General features: G+C 38.7%; 1 protein-coding gene across 10 annotated transcripts in view; it reads right to left on the bottom strand.

Annotated features, from left to right (window-relative positions):
* Positions 1-18,620, bottom strand: part of BTRC (beta-transducin repeat containing E3 ubiquitin protein ligase) — a 171,172-nt gene that overhangs the window by 25,060 nt on the left and 127,492 nt on the right. For all 10 annotated transcript variants that reach the window (XM_027591414.2, XM_027591382.2, XM_027591368.2 and 7 more), the window contains 2 exons: positions 5,051-5,282; positions 841-1,027 (listed from right to left, as the gene is read on the bottom strand). In XM_027591414.2, the coding sequence (XP_027447215.1) occupies positions 841-1,027; positions 5,051-5,282 (419 nt within the window). The remainder of the gene's footprint in view (positions 1-840; positions 1,028-5,050; positions 5,283-18,620) is intronic.

Raw genomic sequence — 18,620 nt, 5'->3', positions numbered from 1 at the left:
ATTGATAAAATTAATTGCCTAGGATATCCCTGAGCACACATATGCCTACTGGTGCATATCTATCAGCTAAAATACTTAATATGTCACCTTTATTTTACTTATTAAATATTCACACCTGACTTTCCTAGTGACATTTTAGAGACATCCTCTGAAAGTACATATAGAAGCCATCTTCCACAAGTTTGAATGAAACGGTACCTTTATGTTAAAAGAACAACAAAACTGGTTAAGTCTCTTAGGCTGCTAACTATATAATGCCTTTAGGAATTTGGGATTAAGCAGTACAATCTTGAGAAAATATGGGGCTTATGAAGAAAACAGTGATATAAACTAGGATCCCACATTTCACTCTTTCTGATGGCTAGAGTTCTTATTCTAGTTGAGTGTAAAAATAATTTTGATTACAAAGGTGAGAAAACACCACAGGCATGGATTAAAGACAAGAAATCTTCTGAAGGAGAAAATACTTATTTGTTCAGGATCGTTTCAGGCATCTGATGGCTTCTGTGTGATTTAAAGTCATCTGTCTTACAAACTGCCTATCAAACCTTTGTCAGGACACTAGTTTCTGCCCAGAGAACAGGATGCTCTAAACAGAAGTCAGTTTTTAATAATTTTTGCAAAGCAGTATTAACACATTATTATGTCATTTATCAGCGATTGTTCAGAAGAAAAACAGCTAAGTACATGTACAAACTATTTCACATTTTGTGCTATAAACCAGCTGAATCATTATATTAAATGATAAGCAGTCTCACTGGTTCCCAGTGTTATTCCAATGATTCTGAATGGTCAGGTCCTGAAGCTCATCTATAATAGCAAGAAAGTTAAAAGGCTCACCACCCTCTTCGTTCTGCCAGGCCTCTCCACAGAGAATCTGTCCTGACCATTCTCTCAATGAGCTTCTTCCATAACATGCCATCAGATGTCACTCGGTACCATTCCTTACATACAAGTTCAGCAGCACATAGTGATTTGGCATCCAGGTATGACAGAATGTTCTCAGCAATGTGATCCAAACCCCGAGCTGTTGGGGCGGGGGGTGGAGGCCAAGAAGAAGAATATAGGTGGTGAATGATTTTTCACAAAAGGTCCTTGAAAACAGAACAGCATTTATTCTGCTCTGAAGGCACATCATTGTCCCTAGTGTGGTCCGGTTTCTTTTTCAAACAGAAACTTGGGTAAAATGAGTGTCAATAATTTTTCCATAAGGTTACAGAAATGAACAGTATTTTCCATCTTCCTTTAGATAAGGAAGTTAAAGCTAACAACCAGCAAACCCCCCAAGACATTAAAAATAAAAAGGATTCCAGAAAACAATTCACATCTATCTATATGGATTTCAGCACTAGGGGATGTTCTATGGATGGCATCTCAAAGTCTGTGATTCAGACCCCCCCAAATCTCTATATTAGGTCCATTTCTCATTCTGTTTCTATTACTGCTGCAGTTCCAAAGCTGTTCAGTAAAAGAAATATCCTTTAAATGTACTGGAGGAGAGGCACTAAGTCAGAATGTGCTGGGTTATAGAATTTTGGGCATGCAGAAAGGAAAGAAGAAGGAAATACAGATTGGTATAGGAATAATATCCTGAGAGGAAAGACAGAGAGGTATGTTTAAGTTCAAGAATAAGTTTAATTTCAGATGTTTAAAAAAACTATATTTGACAGTAGTTGCTGCTATAAAACCTAAATGACAGTTGACCAAAAAAACAAAAAACAAAACAAAACTCCAGACCAATAAATAACTTGGTTAGCATTTCAGAGACCATCTTGTAGGATATGTATAGAGGAAAACAGTGAAAGTAGATCTTGGGCTGCCTAAACTGGATGCCCTTCCCAATTAATTGGGTGGATACCACCCAAATCTGTACTGAGGCCTCAGAGGACTAGATCCTATAAAATAGGATGATCATACTAATAAAGCTTTTGGCTGCTGTTCTAATTCACAAGTGAGACAAACACATTCAAAGTTATTTCTCTTTCAGGTTACGTATCAGAGGTTTGCTAAAGACTTAAATAGTGCAGAAGGATTCCTTCATACTCCGACTCCCTGAGGCACAAACTTAACAAATAGGAAAGAGAATACCACATTTCATTTTGTGCCTTTCCCTTGAATCACACAAAGACACACTTGGATGCCATTAGCAACAATCCAAATGTGCTTAAACATTATTCTAATTATAAAGTTGTATGGATAGCAGTCACATTTTTCAGCAGATTTGGAAAAGAAAGCATTAAATGGATTTTGTTTGGCTGGCATCACATGTTCATATTTAAGCATAAGCAGATGGAGGCATCCATCACCTAATTCTTATTAAAGGAAAATGACTATAAGCCAATTAAAGATATAATAACTAGTTCTTCATGCAAAAAACAGTGATGGTACAATTCCTGCATGTTTAAATTGAAACTTTCTACACCATCAGAAGTTTCCAAAATCCATTCCTGTGTTTTTAATGGCTATCATCAAATTGTTCCTGATCTTTCACTGTCCCTACAGTAAGTCTTTGGAAGTAATTTCACCTAACACTCCAAACAAACCCATTACATTAATGGATTATAGGCATTTTTGGACGTAGTTTGGTTTACTAAATGTAGCCAGACGGTGTAGGTTTATAAGTTAAAATGGCCATAAAACATTAGACTGATGCTTTAGTATCTTATAAAGTGGTCAGCAGATACACACCAGGGATCAGGATTAGGCAAAGGATACACAGGTCTAATCAACTCCTGTTCAATTCTTAGTGGTGGTATATGCTTGAGATAGTAGCATGTCTCAGAAATTGGGGAGAGCACAGTAATGAGGTACACACAGATTGTTCACACAATGAAAACTGTTTGCCTATGGCTAAAACAAAATACAATGAGTGAAGAAGGGGCAGAAGTCTATTCTATTTAACAAAAAATAGGGGCGCCTGGGTGGCTCAGTCGGTTAAGCATCTGCCTTTGGCTCAGGTCATGGTCCCAGGGTCCTGGGATTGAGCCCTGCATCAGGCTCCCTGCTCAGCGGGAAGCCTGCTTCTCCCTCTCCCACTCCCCCTACTTGTGTTCCCTCTCTCACTGTGTCTCTCTCTGTCAATAAATAAAATCTTAAAAAAAAAAAAAATAGGTAAAAATTTAGCTTTAAAATGGTTATTTCTAAGCTATAAATAGGTATTTCTTTTGTTTTAAAGGGTGATTTAAATTCTAATTTTGGAAAAACAAATTTAAAAAAGATAATTGGCAAAGATTAAGCAAAGTAGTAATACACAGTTTTGCAGAGGGTTGGTATATTTTTTCATAGAGGACAGTTTGGCACAAGTATTAAAAACCTTGAAACTGTTCATAATTCTTTAATATAGGAATCCCACTTCTGTTATTTTTTCCTAGGGTACCCAAAAGATCAGTGAGTAAGAATGTCCACCACAGCAAAGTTTATAGTAAGAAAAATACTTTAAACTACCTAAATGTTCAAAAAAGGGGTTAAATAATATGAGCTTTGGCCATCAGAAAGAATATATAATACTATAAATAATTATGTTTTAAAAGAACACTTAGGAAAATACATTAAGAGAACATAGTAAAAAAAAATGCTACAAACACTTATGATCCCAGCTTTAGAAGGAAATATATACAACTAGAAAAAATAGTAAGGCCAAAATACTAATAGCACATTAGCAGCTATCTCTGAATGGTGGGGTTCTGGGAAATTTCATTTTTATATTTTAAACTGTTTTGAATTCCCTAAATTTCCTATAACTTCTATAATCAGGAAATTGAAAAAAAAAACCAAGATATGATATTTTATAGATTCACTCATCTTTTGTACTCTATTTTCTCCTTTTTTTGAGAAACAGAATGCTAGCAAGCCAGTGTTGGGGAGGGACAGGGGGAGAGAGAGAGAGAACTGAGCCCAAGGCAGGGCTTGATCTCCGGACCCTGAGATCATGACCTGAGCCGAAATCAAGAATCGGACGCTTAACCTGACTGAGCCACCCAGGCACCCCTGCACTGTATTTCCTTCTAAAATAAACTTTTAACAAAGAGGACAACCTTATGTTTTCTTGAGATAGCATTTGCCCCAAATACTGATGTCTACAACAGTGTCCTAGGATCACCATTGAGCATTCAGTAAAACCACATCCTCCTCCCCCGACCCACAAAAGTATTTTAAGTGTGTGTGCACATGTGTGTATTTATTTATTTTTATTTATTTTATTATGTTATGTTAGTCACCATACAATACATCATTAGTTTTGATGTAGTGATCCACGCTTCATTGTTTCCGTACAACACCCAGTGCTCCATGCAGTATGTGCCCTCCTTAATACCCATCTCCAGGCTAACCCATTCTGCGCATGTGTGTATTTAAACATATATATAGTTTACGAGAGCTATTTGGTTACTGAGAACAGTGAGACTGCAAAGCCAGGAGTTTACATATTTAATGTCATAAGACTCCTGAGATATTTTTCTTTCTAAAATACTCAATTAAAAATGTTTCCTATTCAGTCCTATAATTTAAATATTCTGTTGATAAATTCCCATAGAAATCTAAATCCAGGGCGCCTGGGTGGCTCAGTCGGTTAAGCGACTGCCTTCAGCTCAGGTCATGATCCTGGCGTCCTGGGATCAAGTCCCGCATTGGGCTCCCTGCTCGGCGGGGAGTCTGCTTCTCCCTCTTACCCTCCCCCCTCTCATGCGCTCTCTCTCAAATAAATTCTTAAAAAAAAAGAAATCAAATCCAAGTATATAAGTTAGCATATCTTAAAAACTCAGACACATTATTGAGTAACACTTCAGAACATATTTTATTTGCATCTCTGAATGGGTTAAGAACAGGATGACTAGAAGGGCATGAGATATGGAGAAGACAGGGGCAAGAGGAGTCTCTATTTCCAGAGTGTGACTTGGGGTATTTATACCTCAAGAAGGTACGATTAAAGGACTCAGTTTATAAAAATCAAGCCAATAAAGACTTTCAACAAGAGAGAGGAGGATCCAGTTCCATTACCATTGTAACATGTTTTCCAGGCAAATTAATGGCCCACAAATACCCGTAGACATACCTGGCAGAGCAGTTATGAAATCCCTCTGCAACATAGGTTTAAGATACGAGTTTATGTGCCCATGTTGGTAATGACACATTTGGGATATAAGATGTTCCACAAATTCCACTTGATCGGACTCTGACCACTGCTCAAAATACTTGACACACAGTTCCTTTTCCTTCTCATAGCTTGCTGAGAGTTTTCGTTGCTTGGGCACAATCATACTGGAAGTGCCATTGGCAAGTTTTGTCTGTAGAAGGAGTGGATTAAAAGAAACAAAAAACAGTAAGTATCGAAAATGAGGGAAATAAATACTTTTCTGATCTGGCATGCTATGTTACGTCTATATGTTGGAGCTCACTCTGTTACTTATTAGTAATTGGATATTTGTGAACAGCAATTACATGGAAAGCCATACAAAGACCACAGTAAATTGGTAAATCAGGAATAATGCTGGACAACTAGGCATCCCCATTCCTAAAAGTTCACAGGAAGATATTATTTGGCGATCTATACATGAAAACTGAAAGCTGAAAGCATGTTAAGTTATTATTACTGGCAAGTGAAAAAGCTAATTTGCTTTTTCTTGTATACACCAGTTACTGGACATTTATACAATTACTTGCTCACTACTTATTTTTTAATATAAGAAACCTTCCACGCAAAGAAAGGCTGATGAATAATTTGAGACTCTAGTACCTTTGGAGATAAAGCTTTACTGTAACATTTATATGCTCAATCTACCCTTTTCCTTCTAAAAAAGAAATCAAAATTACATGCCATAAAATCTTTTTATTAATTAGTTCATTCAGTAAATATCAATTAAACACCTACAATGTGTCAAACACTGTCCTAGGTGCCAGGAATACAACACTGGACAAAAGTAACAGTCTCTATCATCAGGCACTTCTACTGTAGTGTGTACAGCAAGATCAAACCATTAAACAAATAGATGGAAAATATAATGTGGATAGTGCTATTAAGAAAAATAAGGAGACAGAAAAAATGTACGGCCCAAGATTCTTGGCTCCTGGTATACACATATCTTCTCTCAGCTGTTCAAACAAACACATAGGTACTGCTTTGATTTAATTAATGTGCCAAATCAGCTGACCTTAAGATAGGGAGATTACTGTGATGAGCCCTTTAAAAGCAGAGAGTTTGCTCCAATTGGTTGCTGGAGAAGAAGGGGGACCCACATGGAAAAGGATGTGGTCAGACTCTGGGAGCTGCCAGAGCTGCCAGATGACAGCCAGTAAGGAAATGGGGACCTCAATCCTACAAAGGCAAGGAACTAAATTCTGGCAACAAGGATCTGAGAAGAGGATTTTCCCTCAGAGCCTCCAGATGTGAACCCAGCCTGGTCAGCATCTTCATTTCAGCCTTGTGATACTAGGAGCAGAGGACCCCCAGCCACGCCGTGCCAGAATTCTGACCTAGAAAACTGTGAGCTGATGAATGGGTGCTATTTTAACCTGGTAATTTGTTATGTAGCAATTAAAAAAACACCAAAAAAACTAATATAATTATTTAAGTCTGAGGGGTCAGAGATAGTTTCTCTAAAGAGATGACATTTAAACTGAGACATGAATGAAATGAGGGAACTAGACATTTTGTTACATGGGGGGAAGAAAGATCTAGGGCAAGGGGAATTTGAGGGCAAAGGTCCTGGGTGGCAGTCTGTCTGGCATTTTCAAGGAACATGCAAGAGGCCCAGGGTGGTTTGAAACAAGTGAACAAGGAGAAGTAAAGCTGGAGTAGTCCAAGCCAGATCATCCAGCTCATTTAGGTGGTGGTAGCTAATCTCCAATGATGGCTTGAAACAATTCCATCCCTCCCTGAACATGAATGCCGTTCCTCCCATGAAAAGGTAGAGTTTTTCTTAGCTTTTGAATCTGGGCATTGGCTAACAGAATGTGGAGAAAGTGACATTCTAGGACTCCTGAGCCCAGGCAGCTTCTGCTTACTTCTTCTAAGAGCCCTGAGCCACCATGTAAGAGATTCAGGCTACCCTGCTGGAGAGGGAAGTTGGGAAGATGCGAAGCTATGCAGAGAGAGGGGTCACATAGAGAATCACCTAGAAGCCTGAGAGTAACATGATCTGACACCTTCTAAAAGGATCACTACTGTGTGGAGAACAGACTGTAGGGGACATGAATGGAAATAAGGAGACTAATTAAGAGACTACTTCACAGTAGTCCATGGAAGAGAACAGTCTTTTGGACTTGAGTGGTTACTATAGCGGTGGTAAGAAATAATTGGGACTCAATATATATTCTGAAGGCAGAGCAAACTGAATTTGCTGACAGATTGGATATGGGGTATGAGGAAAAAAAAGAAGAAGACAAGGATCATATGCAAGTTTGAAGGTGGGGACACTAGGAAAAGATCCAGAAATCAACTGAAACTTTTTTTTTTTAAAGATTTTATTTATTTATTTGAGAGAGAATGAGAGATAGAGAGCATGAGAGGGAAGAGGGTCAGAGGGAGAAGCAGACTCCCCGCCGAGCAGGGAGCCCGATGCGGGACTCGATTCCGGGACTCCAGGATCATGACCCGAGCCGAAGGCAGTCGCTTAACCAACTGAGCCACCCAGGCGCCCAATCAACTGAAACTTTTGCTGCTCTGAAGAAAGTTGGCTTTCTTTAGAGGATATCACAAAGTGGGACAACTGGGTACTTTTCAAAGTAATTTGATAGACCTTCGGTATATCTGCCTGAGGCAATCCCAATTTGGCAGGGAGGCCAATGTTACTATGGAGCTCATACCTGCCTGGACATATTGAATGTGACATATAACTATCAAATTTGGATAATCAACTTCTGCTATTTAGGGCATAGGCTGGCTTAATTTCTAAATGTTAAATCCTGCATATAGGCTTCTTTACAAATGATTCCTGATACACGTCTGAAAGTATATTTTCATGAATGGCACTGGCCATTCTGCTTACACAGAAAAAACTGACACCTGTAAAAAGCAAGCCCTGGTGTATGGAGTTGGAAGTTTTCTAGCATAAATGCCACTGTTGTCTATGATACAGACTAAAAATGATTAATAAGAACCTTGTTGGACACAGGCCTTGGGGGGCTTCAGAGCTGCCTTTTGTGTAGGTTATTTATTTGCATTTCAGAAAAGGAAAACTTGTGAAATATGAAGTAAGATTTAGTGAGCTAATGAGTGGGGGTAGGTGTACAAGCTTCACCAGATGCCACTTCTCATCTCAACAACCCAAACCTCCCACTTCCATCATCTTTTATAAATTTGTCCTTTTGTCTTTTAAAAGGTAGAGATGGACCGGAGTTGGATGCTACCCAGGGTACTGTTTTCCAGAAATGCCAGTAACAGAGAACAATAATCAGCATGGTAATGAAATGATTCTATTTATAACCTTCAACAAACCAGATGTTTCTATAATCACAGGGAGTCATGCTTTGATCAGTAGTTATCAGACTAGTAACAGAAAAAAATGCCTAAGGATTTTACAAGTTTGATTATCCCACTGCAGGAGCTAAAGTTCAGTCAGGACTTTACTTTATATATATATATATATATATATATATATTTTTTTTTTTTTTTTTTTAATATTTTATTTGAGAGAAAACGAGAGTGAGAGAGATCACAGAGGGAGAGGGAGAGGGAGAAGCAAAGCAGGCTCCCCACTAAGCAGGGAGCCCAATGCAGGACTCAATCCTAGGACCCTGAGATCATGACCCAAGCTGAAGATTGGTGCCCAACCAACTGAGCCACCCAGGCTCCCCAGGATTTTCTTATATTTCCAATGATCAAATCATAAATGGGACTAAAACGTTTGGCTATTAGAAATGAAGTATAAACTGAGAGTTCATGAATTTACCAACTGTCTAGGCTACTCCAGCTGGTACTGCATTTTAGTTACTACGCCAAAACAGAGTATTTCTCTGTGAGGTAGAAAGACACACACCTCAGATCCATCATGACTTTGAATGAGTTACTTACTCTTACCACTACACCACACTGTATTAAGAGCTTTGGTCCTACAATACAAAGACCTGGTTTCAAATTCTAGCTCCTCAATTTACTAGCTGTGTGTCATGGCATAAACAACTTGATTTTTTTTTTTCCCCTGAGTCTCCGTTTCCCTCATCTGCCAAATTACAGGATATATTCCATTGGGTTTTTGTGAGGATCAAATAAAATAATCTAAGAAAACCATGCTTAGCTCACCACTTGCCACACAGTAAAATGCTCTATAAATCAACACTCTTAATGAACTTCTGACACTTCTGGAGTTGGACTTTCCCTCTCCTTTTGAAAATACATCCTTCTTTCTCACTGTGTAATACATATTTTTCCGTTTTAATTTTCATTGCAGTATAATACACATAAAATGCATAATCTCAAGTGTATAGCTTCATAAATTTTCAGAATATAACTAGCACCTAGAACACGAAACAGAGTACCATGAGCCTTATGAGCCCTGCCTTGAGCTCCTTTTATTGGGTCACTAGCCCCACCAAGGGTAAGCACTTCACTTACTTCATTTTTGTAAAAAATGTACTTTTTAAAACTGTTTGCCTATACAGTTTACAGTAGCATTAAAAAAAAATGTAATACTTGGGAATAAACTTAACAACATATGTGTTGGGCGCCTGGGTGGCTCAGTCGGTTAAGCGACTGCCTTCAGCTCAGGTCATGATCCCGGAGTCCCGGGATCGAGTCCCGCATCGGGCTCCCTGCTCAGCGAAGAGCCTGCTTCTCCCTCTAACCCTCCCCCCTCTCATGTACTCTCTCTCTCATTCTCACTCTCTCAAAATAAATAAATAAATCTTAAAAAAAAAAAAAACCAACAACATATGTGTTAATACCTGTAACTGAAAAACAACAAAACAGTGCTGAGGGAAATTTAAAAAGACCTAAATAAATGGAGAGAGATACTATGTTCACAAATGGGACTCAACATGGTTAAGATATTCATTCTTTCCAATCGATCCATTGATAAGCGTCAGTGCAGTATCAATGGAATTCCAGCAAGCAAACTAAAAAGCAGATTCTAAAATTTGAATGGAAATGCAAAGGACCTAAATGTTAGCCAAGTGATCTTGCAAAATAAAAACAAAGATGGAAGACTCACACCACTGAATTTCAAGACTTAACAATAAAGCAAGAGTAATCAAGATAGAGTGACTTTGGTGTAAGGACAAACATGTAGATCAAGGAAACAGAATACAGACTCCACAAAGAGACTTACATATGGCCAGCTGATTTTTCAGAAAGGTGCTAAGATAATCCAGTAAGGAAAAAATGATCTTTTCAAAAGATGATGTTGAAACATCTGGATACTCATATAGTACTATCAACCACGTACAAAAGTTAACTTAAGTGGATTCTGGACTTACGTGTAGGAGCTAAAACAGAATGTCTAGAAGCAAGCATAAGAGAAAATCTTGGTACTCTTGAGACAGGCAAACATTTCAAACACAGGGCACAAGAGCACAGACTTTTTTTTTTTTTAAGGAAAAAAACAGAAAAATTAGCATCTGGTAAAATTTTAAGCTCCTGATTTCTAAAAGAAACAGTTAAAATAAAAATACAAACCACAAACTGGAGAAAACATTTGCAATATATACATTTGACAAAGGATTTGTATCCAGAATCTATAAAGAACTCCTAGAACTTGATAATAAGAAAACAACCCTAGGTTTTTTGGTTGTTTTTTTTTTTAATGAGCCAAAGATTTGAATAGACATTTCACAAGAAAAGAATCATGGATATCCAATAAGCCCATGGAAAGATGTTCAACATCATTAGTCACTAGGGAAATGCAAATTAAAATCACAGTGAGGGGCGCCTGGGTCGCTTAGTCATTAAGCATCTGCCTTCGGCTCAGGTCATGGTCCCAGGGTCCTGGGATCAAGCCCCGCATCCGGCTCCCTGCTCCGCGGGAAGCCTGCTTCTCCCTCTCCCACTCTCCCTGCTTGTGTTCCCTCTCTCCCTGTTTCTCTCTCTGTCAAATAAGTAAATAAAATCTTAAAAATCACAATGAGATACCACTACACACTTACAAGAATGGCTAAAATGAAAAAGACTGAACAAACCATGTATTGGCAAGGATGAGGAACAACTGGGTCTCTCATACATTGCTGGCAGTAATGATTAAAGATACAACTACATTAGAACACAGGGAGCAGGTTCTTACAAAATTGAACACATACTGGGCGCCTGGGTGGCTCAGTTGGTTAAGCGACTGCCTTCGGCTCAGGTCATGATCCTGGAGTCCCCAGGATCGAGTCCCACATTGGGCTCCCTGCTCAGCGGGGAGTCTGCTTCTCCCTCTGACCCTCTTCCCTCTCATGCTCTCTATCTCTCATTCTTTCTCTCTCAAATAAATAAAATCTTTAAAAATAAATAAATAAAATAAAATTGAACACATACTTATCATATGACCCAGCAATTCCACTCCTAGGCATTTACCTCTCCTACAAAATGAAAACATTTTGGGGCGCCTGGGTGGCTCAGTCGTTAAGCGTCTGCCTTCGGCTCAGGTCATGATCCCAGGGTCCTGGGATCGAGCCCCGCATCAGGCTACCCGCTCCGCGGGAAGCCTGCTTCTCCTCCCACTCCCCCTGCTTGTGTTTCCTCTCTCACTGTGTCTCTCTCTGTCAAATAAATAAATATAATCTTTAAAAAAAAAAAACAAACAAAAAAACAAAATGAAAACATTTTTACACAAAGATTTGTATATAAATGTTCATAGCTGCTTTATTTATAATAGTCCCAAGCTGAAAAAAATCTCAATGTCCAGCAAGAGTTGATAAGAAAAAAGAGTTGATAAGCAAATTGAGATCTATCTGTAAAATGGAATAGTACTCAGCAATAAAAGGAATGAACCACAGATACACAAAATCACATGTATGAATCTCAAACACATGCTGAACAAAAGAAGTCAGGTACCAAAAACTCATACTTTACGATTCTAATTACATGAAACTCTAGGAACAACAAATCTAATTTATAATGATAAAAACAGATCAGTGGCTGACTGGGGCTGGATGTGGGGATGGGACTGACTGAGTAAGGGTGCAAGGGAAGTTTCTGGGGCAATAAACATGTTCTATAGCTTGACTGTTACACACGTGTATGTATACCTTTGCCAAAATTCATCAAACTGTATACTTAAAATGGGTGTATTTTATTGTATGTAAATTATATTTTAATAAAATTGAAACTTCTAAGGATAGAGTATTCCTAAGGATAAATGTCACTGCAATATTAATTTCATTTGTAACTAAAATATTACATTTATAGAGTGCTCAGGAGATAAAGGTCTTTGTTATCAAGCCTCTTCCCTCAATCATTCTCCCATACAGATTTTTCTACTAATGGCTAAAGTAAAAGTAGCAAAATTTCAATTTGAGAAACCTTTGAAAATCCACAAGGGCACAGTGAAAAGTTCAATTATTAAAAAATCAAAAGGTTGTATATTAGAGTGTATGGGAGAGAGGGTAATGGTTACTGGTGGCAATAGAATTGATTTGGTTTTCCCAACAAAAGCTTGATGACTCAACCACTACTGTTCAAATGTCTAGGAAAGCTGACAAACAACCTCAGTTTAATGGTAACACTAACTTTCTGCCACCCCTGCACAGCTCTTCTTCTGCTTTTCTGTTTACAATGAACAGTTAGCTCCAAAAGAAAGAAAGGAAGAAGCTGTCAGGTGACAGGTACATAAAACGAAAGGACTTAAGTATTTATACGGCTGTCCTCAGCTTAGTCCTCAAAGCCTAAAGGCTAACATTTCCCACCCCCCATCGCTGAAAAGTATTACAAGCACCACTTTCAAAATTACCATGAATTTCTTTGAAGCTGGGCCAGGAGGGGAAAATACAGACTTCAACTAGCCTAACCACCACGACTGCAATATCAAGTGTGCTCACTTCGCTAACTGTATTGTGTATAGGTTGGAAGATGCAGCATGGACTGGCTGAACTTGATGGTGAATTGATAGATGTTTCTAGTTGGCAATCAAATCCTGCTTTAACCAGAGGGAAGGGTGTGGTAAGTAGAGAAAGAAAAATGTTCCAGACATAGGACACCATTTGGAACTGGGGATGTAAGGGCTAGAAAGAGTAGTATTTATGACTAGAGAGAGGCAAATGATATTTAAGGACTCTGGCCATAAGAAGGGCTTTGAGAAGAGGGCTTGAAATAGTTAATGGGGATTAAGGAGTGTACCTGCTGTGATGAACACTGGATGATTAAAATAAAAACTTTTAAAAAAGGGCTTTGAGGAAAGACTCAGGCATTGAAACCCATAGTAGGGGAAAGGGAATATAATGCTTAAGATGATGAATGGGTCTAAGAATAAAATGGGCAAGGGTTGTACTGGGGATAAGGCTGTAGCCTAGGCGGGATAGCACAAGAACTGCGACTAAGGCTGGAACCTTAGAGTTATCAATCAACCAACAACCATTCATTGAGTTACTCCTCTGTCTGGCTACTTTTCTAGGTGCTATGGAAATTGTAGCACCACAGTTTCTTTACCTTCTCTAGAGAGGAGTGGAGGGAGAATATATAATAAATGCGTTAACTTCAGAAACCAATAAATATTGTCAAGAAAACGAAATAAGGTAACATAAAAAAGGGAGGGGTTAGTACAGCCTATCGTAACTGAGGTGGTCATGAAATGACACAGAAGGAGTTAACACTGGAGCTGAGATCTGAATAATAAGGGTCAGTCTCATGAAGATCTGGGAATAGGCCCCCAGACGTGAAGGAGTCAAAGGTGTGTTCAAGTGAAAGGCAGAAAGAAGGCTAGTATGGCTGGGGCAGAGTGAATGTCGGGAAATGAGGCTGGTGAGGTGGCCTGGGGCCAGATCACAAAGGCTTTCTGGGCCACAGTAAGGAGTCTGGATTTCATCCTAATAGTAAAGGAGAACCCCTGGAGGTTCTGAAGGAGTCAAGTATGACATCATCTGATTTATCCTTTAGAAATATTTATCCTAGCTGCCATACAGAGAATGCTGAGGGGATAAGAGCAAGGGGCATGAACACAGGAAGACCAATTAGCAGGCCGATAAAATAATCCAGGCAAGAGGTGATCATGGCCAAGATTAGAAGAGGCCGATTAGGAAGTATCTGGAAGAAAGGTATTTTATCTTCAAGAGAGGAAGGAGGACCTGTTGAGAATTCTAAGTTTGGGTTATAATACACATTTATTTCAGTATAATAATTTACTTCTTCAATAGAGCTAATCCTTCAAATATTTAATCTGGTTATTAATCTGGAAGGGGACAGAACTAGGGTTCTTGTTTCTATGGCCAGAAGAAACAAGATAAAACATTCAAGAGTTGTGAGGGGGGGAAAGGGAGGATTTTTAAAAAGTCTGTACTATACTCTCTATTGGCTGTTGCCAGGTTTTAGTTAAATACGAATCCAAAAGCACTGATTACATTTTTTCTTACTGTTTTTCCTTGATTTCTTTGTAAAAATATCTCTTCTGGAAGTTCTACATTGTCTTGGCTAAATTAAAAAAAATGGTATTGTCTGCATTTTGATTAGGACCAAAAGAGGTAAGTAAGCACACAGAGGGATGGGGCCATGGTGATGGCAGAGAGATCCAGAACAGCTCTAGAGCTCCCAAAGAGCTAGGACAGAAACAAAAAAGGAACCCAGAAAGGTTAAGGCCCACTGGCATTTGGGTATCTTTTATTTAACAGGGGATTTCAAGAGAAACTGAAAGGATCTGGCCATAAATTGAACGTGCAGAATGAGAGGTAATGAGTGTTCAAAAGTGGGATCATAGCTTTTATTGTTCTAATTTTCAGTTAAAAACCTTTATAACTTTCAGTGACCAAAGAAGTAGTCCGTTACCCCATCCTCTTTTGGGGGTGGGGTGGGGAGGGTGGAGTGAGAGTGCAAATGAAAGGAAAATGGTGGCTCTCCATATAGAACGGGACATACGTTTCAACAGAAGTAAACATCACATTTCTCGGTGGGATTATTGTATTAATATTTTAACAGCTTCTACTAAATATGATTACATATTAGGTGAACTCATAAATATGTCAGATCTGATCAGTGAACATGGAAGACAGGAAGGGGCAGATTTGTCAGCAGAAGGAAAGTTCACATTATCAATCTGACTGGTTTCTAATAACCAACAAAGAAAAGCCTGCAATCACTTCAATTCTTTCAAATAAAACTCACTAGGAACAAACTCACAAATAACCCAGTAAATATGATTATTTAAAGACTGGACACTTGCCAATCTTTTTTTTTTTTATTATTTACTAATTATAGGAAAAGCCATATAAAAAATTCACCAAAATCAAAACAAAGCCATTTTGATTATTTCCAGGTTTCTGGGGCAGTTAAAGAGGTAAGACAGTCACTTAACACCGTTAGGTTTCAAAACTGGGGCTCTCGTTTCTGTAGTGGGTTCCCTCATGCAACTTCATTGCTTCCAGGGCAATAGGTTCTTTTGTTCTAAACCAAGAAACTCACAGCAGTTTAATTTACTGCTGTATTATTATAGCTACTAACTACACACACCTCCAAGGCTGGTAAACCCACTGATGTAGGCAGTGCCACCTTAAAAGGATTTTTGGATGGGTCTTAGTGATGGGGGAAAAAAAGGACATAATGTTTAATTATAAGAAATGATTGAAATAGGCACAGACATACCCCGGGTGCCTCTGCACTGCAGCAAGCTCTAAACTTGTTATCGTTAATGGTTTAAATTTCACTGTGCTAATCATTTCAGGACACAAGCCTTTCTTGATAATCTAATGAATTATTCCAACATCCTTCAGCAAAAAAAAAATCCTCCATGACAGCACTAATTACAAGACGTTTTCCCAGAGCTTATGTAAAATATGACAGAGCAGCAGCTTAGGGAATTGCAGAAAACTGCTTCTAATTTCCACTGAGAAACTGACAAACACCTCTCTTTCATCTCTCCCAGCTCTCAAGTAAGATTTAACTTTCTCATTTAGTTAATTACCGAGTGAGGATCATCATTTCCCCGGATCGGAGCGGCACAGAGCCTTTATCGTGTTAACTTGTGAACTTGATCGATGGCTGCTGCTAAAACTTAATAACTTCACCCCCTGGCAAATTGTAAGATAAATATAATAGGAGAAACTCTGACAGTAAAAACCTGCCAGAAATGAGCGCTGTGTTTATGTTTCTTTGTAGGCAGCAAAAAAAACAACCGACAGCTTATTACTGGTTGCGTGTTACTTATATTTAAAAGACTCCAGGCAGTTAACTTCCTACGTATTGTTAAAACTTTGCTCACAAGATGGGGAAAAATGGGAAAAAGCACCAGTAACGCAGACTTGGGGAAGTGAGGAAAAAAGAAGAAAAGGGAAAAACAAAAGAAACAAACCAAACAGGGAGAATGGCAAGACAAGAGAACAAATATACTGTGTAAACTCTTTTAAAAATGTCATGTTTATCATATAAAATGTCCAACCTGCATAAATAGGCACAGAATTCTTAAAAAGAAAAAAGAATTCAGGACTTCTAAGACACTGTATGAACTATATCTAGGAGCAAAGCAAAGAAATCACTCACATGTTTTCAATGACCATAAGTCCATGCCTGAAGAATTCAATTAACCGCATAATTCCTAGATCTCTTTTCAAAAACCCCTGCAGCTAGAAAACCATTCACGAACTACACCATTTAACCCTTTCTTAAATGAGCACACTATAGCTAGGAAATGCGTAACTTTGTCTCAAATAGTCCATCTAATCTTATGTTCACCTGCCACACCTCAGCTAGCCAATGAGAAGGAAATAGGCTGGAAATTTTTCTTTTGGTCAAGCTTGAATCTGAACTTGGAATTTTAACATTTAACTATAACAGAGTTGATATCACAGCCTAGTATGGCATGAATTTTATGCCTTTTATAACCAACAGCACCAAGGGCAGTAAACAAGGCCCAATAATAAGGCATAACAAAAACAGAATGGCTGTTCACTAATACCAGTTCCCTCTAACCCCTAAAACTGGTAACAGTGCTGAAAACAAATCCATGTACAAATCACCAAGTCTGTCACACTGACCAACCTCATAGTATAGAAGATTACAAAAAACAAAATATGAACTAAATTTTGGGGAGGGCAGAGAAAGGCAGAAAAGGTCTTGTAGGACTCTGAGTTAAGTCTAACTTGTGAGACTGTATTTAACATCCATCATGTGCTATGATAGCGCCAATCAGCTGAAGGCTTCATGCTGCAGTCCAAGGGGCCACGGTTTTGAAAGTTAAAAGGATTTGGAAAACTAAACATCAAAATAGCAAACCAAATTCATACTCGCTAGAGGGTCAAATCTGATTCTTCATTTTGTTTTGTTTTTCTTTTCATTAAATAAGGATCTAGTGGGGTCAAGCAGAGAAAGACTGATTTGTTTTAAAAAAACAGCATTTATAATAGACACACTTTCAACAATATAAAAACATAGAAGCACAAAAAACATAAAAATTGCCCATAATTTCTACAATCAACAAATTAAGAACTTACATTTTGGTGGGTATATATCTTTCTAGTCTTAAAATATATATACACTAGTCAATTATTTGATGCATAGGGGAGGAGGATGTTTCTGTGCCATCTAGAGGACTTTTTTTGGTCTATAACATCAAATTAATCAGAGCAGGCAAAATTTATCTCCTTTGCCTCAGAGAAGTCAAGATCTGGTCCTGGAGGATATAGAATTAGAGATCACTGCGACTGTGGAGAGGAGGAGAGAGAAAAGGAGGAAGAGGAGGAAGAAGGAGACAGGAGGGGGGGAAGGTTGGAGGAAAGGGAAGAGGGGGAAAGAGAGAAGTGTCTGAGAGAAGGGGGAGAGGGAGGAGGAGAGGAGAGAAGGAAGAGGAATGACAACAGTGCCTGGGGATGGGGGGGGAGGAGAAGAATTGGGCACTTGGGAGGGGGTGGGGGAGGGACCTGAAAGAGCTGGGAGAGATAAGCAGGGGTAGGGAGAGATGGGAAGGGGGAGCACGATGAGGGGCTAGGGAAGAGATGGGGAGGTAAGCAGAGAGGGAGAGAGATGAGAGGGACAAGAACAACTAAGGACCTAGCATTGCCAAGTTCACCTGCAATACGCTCATTGGACAAACAGGTCCTCTCCCACACAATAAACAATGAACATCAAGAGGGAGAGGAGATGAAAAACCATTTTCCTAAACCACTACTTAATGTTTCAGGCAGAGTAATAAAGTTTAATTGTCTGGAATCTGGTTGCTCTTTCTGTAAACTTCCTCAGATAAAGGTTGCTCAGCTGGATGTTAAATAATGTTAATATTACCAAAATAAAATTTCCGTGATGGGAGAAAGTTTAAACTGAGAGTCTTCTCCCCAACTTCCCCCTCACATCCTCCCTTTATTTTAGCATTAGAAAGTTAAGTCCTACCATAAATAATGGGGAACGATGGAAGCATTGGCTGCCAGAGGAAAACAGACACACACTTACAGCACAATTAAAAAGTACATGGGGAAAATATAGCCAGTTTTAAATAAGGAAAGAAAAAAGCTGCCCTCTGCCTCTTTGGGCTCGAATCCTTACATTTTTGTGTCCAATAAAAAGGTCTCAATGACTTGGT

Source organism: Zalophus californianus, chromosome 15 (assembly GCF_009762305.2).
Source record: "Zalophus californianus isolate mZalCal1 chromosome 15, mZalCal1.pri.v2, whole genome shotgun sequence".
Classification (NCBI taxonomy): Eukaryota; Metazoa; Chordata; class Mammalia; order Carnivora; family Otariidae; genus Zalophus; species Zalophus californianus.
Note: the sequence above shows the minus strand (reverse complement) of the source record. Positions and strands in the feature narration are given on the sequence as shown.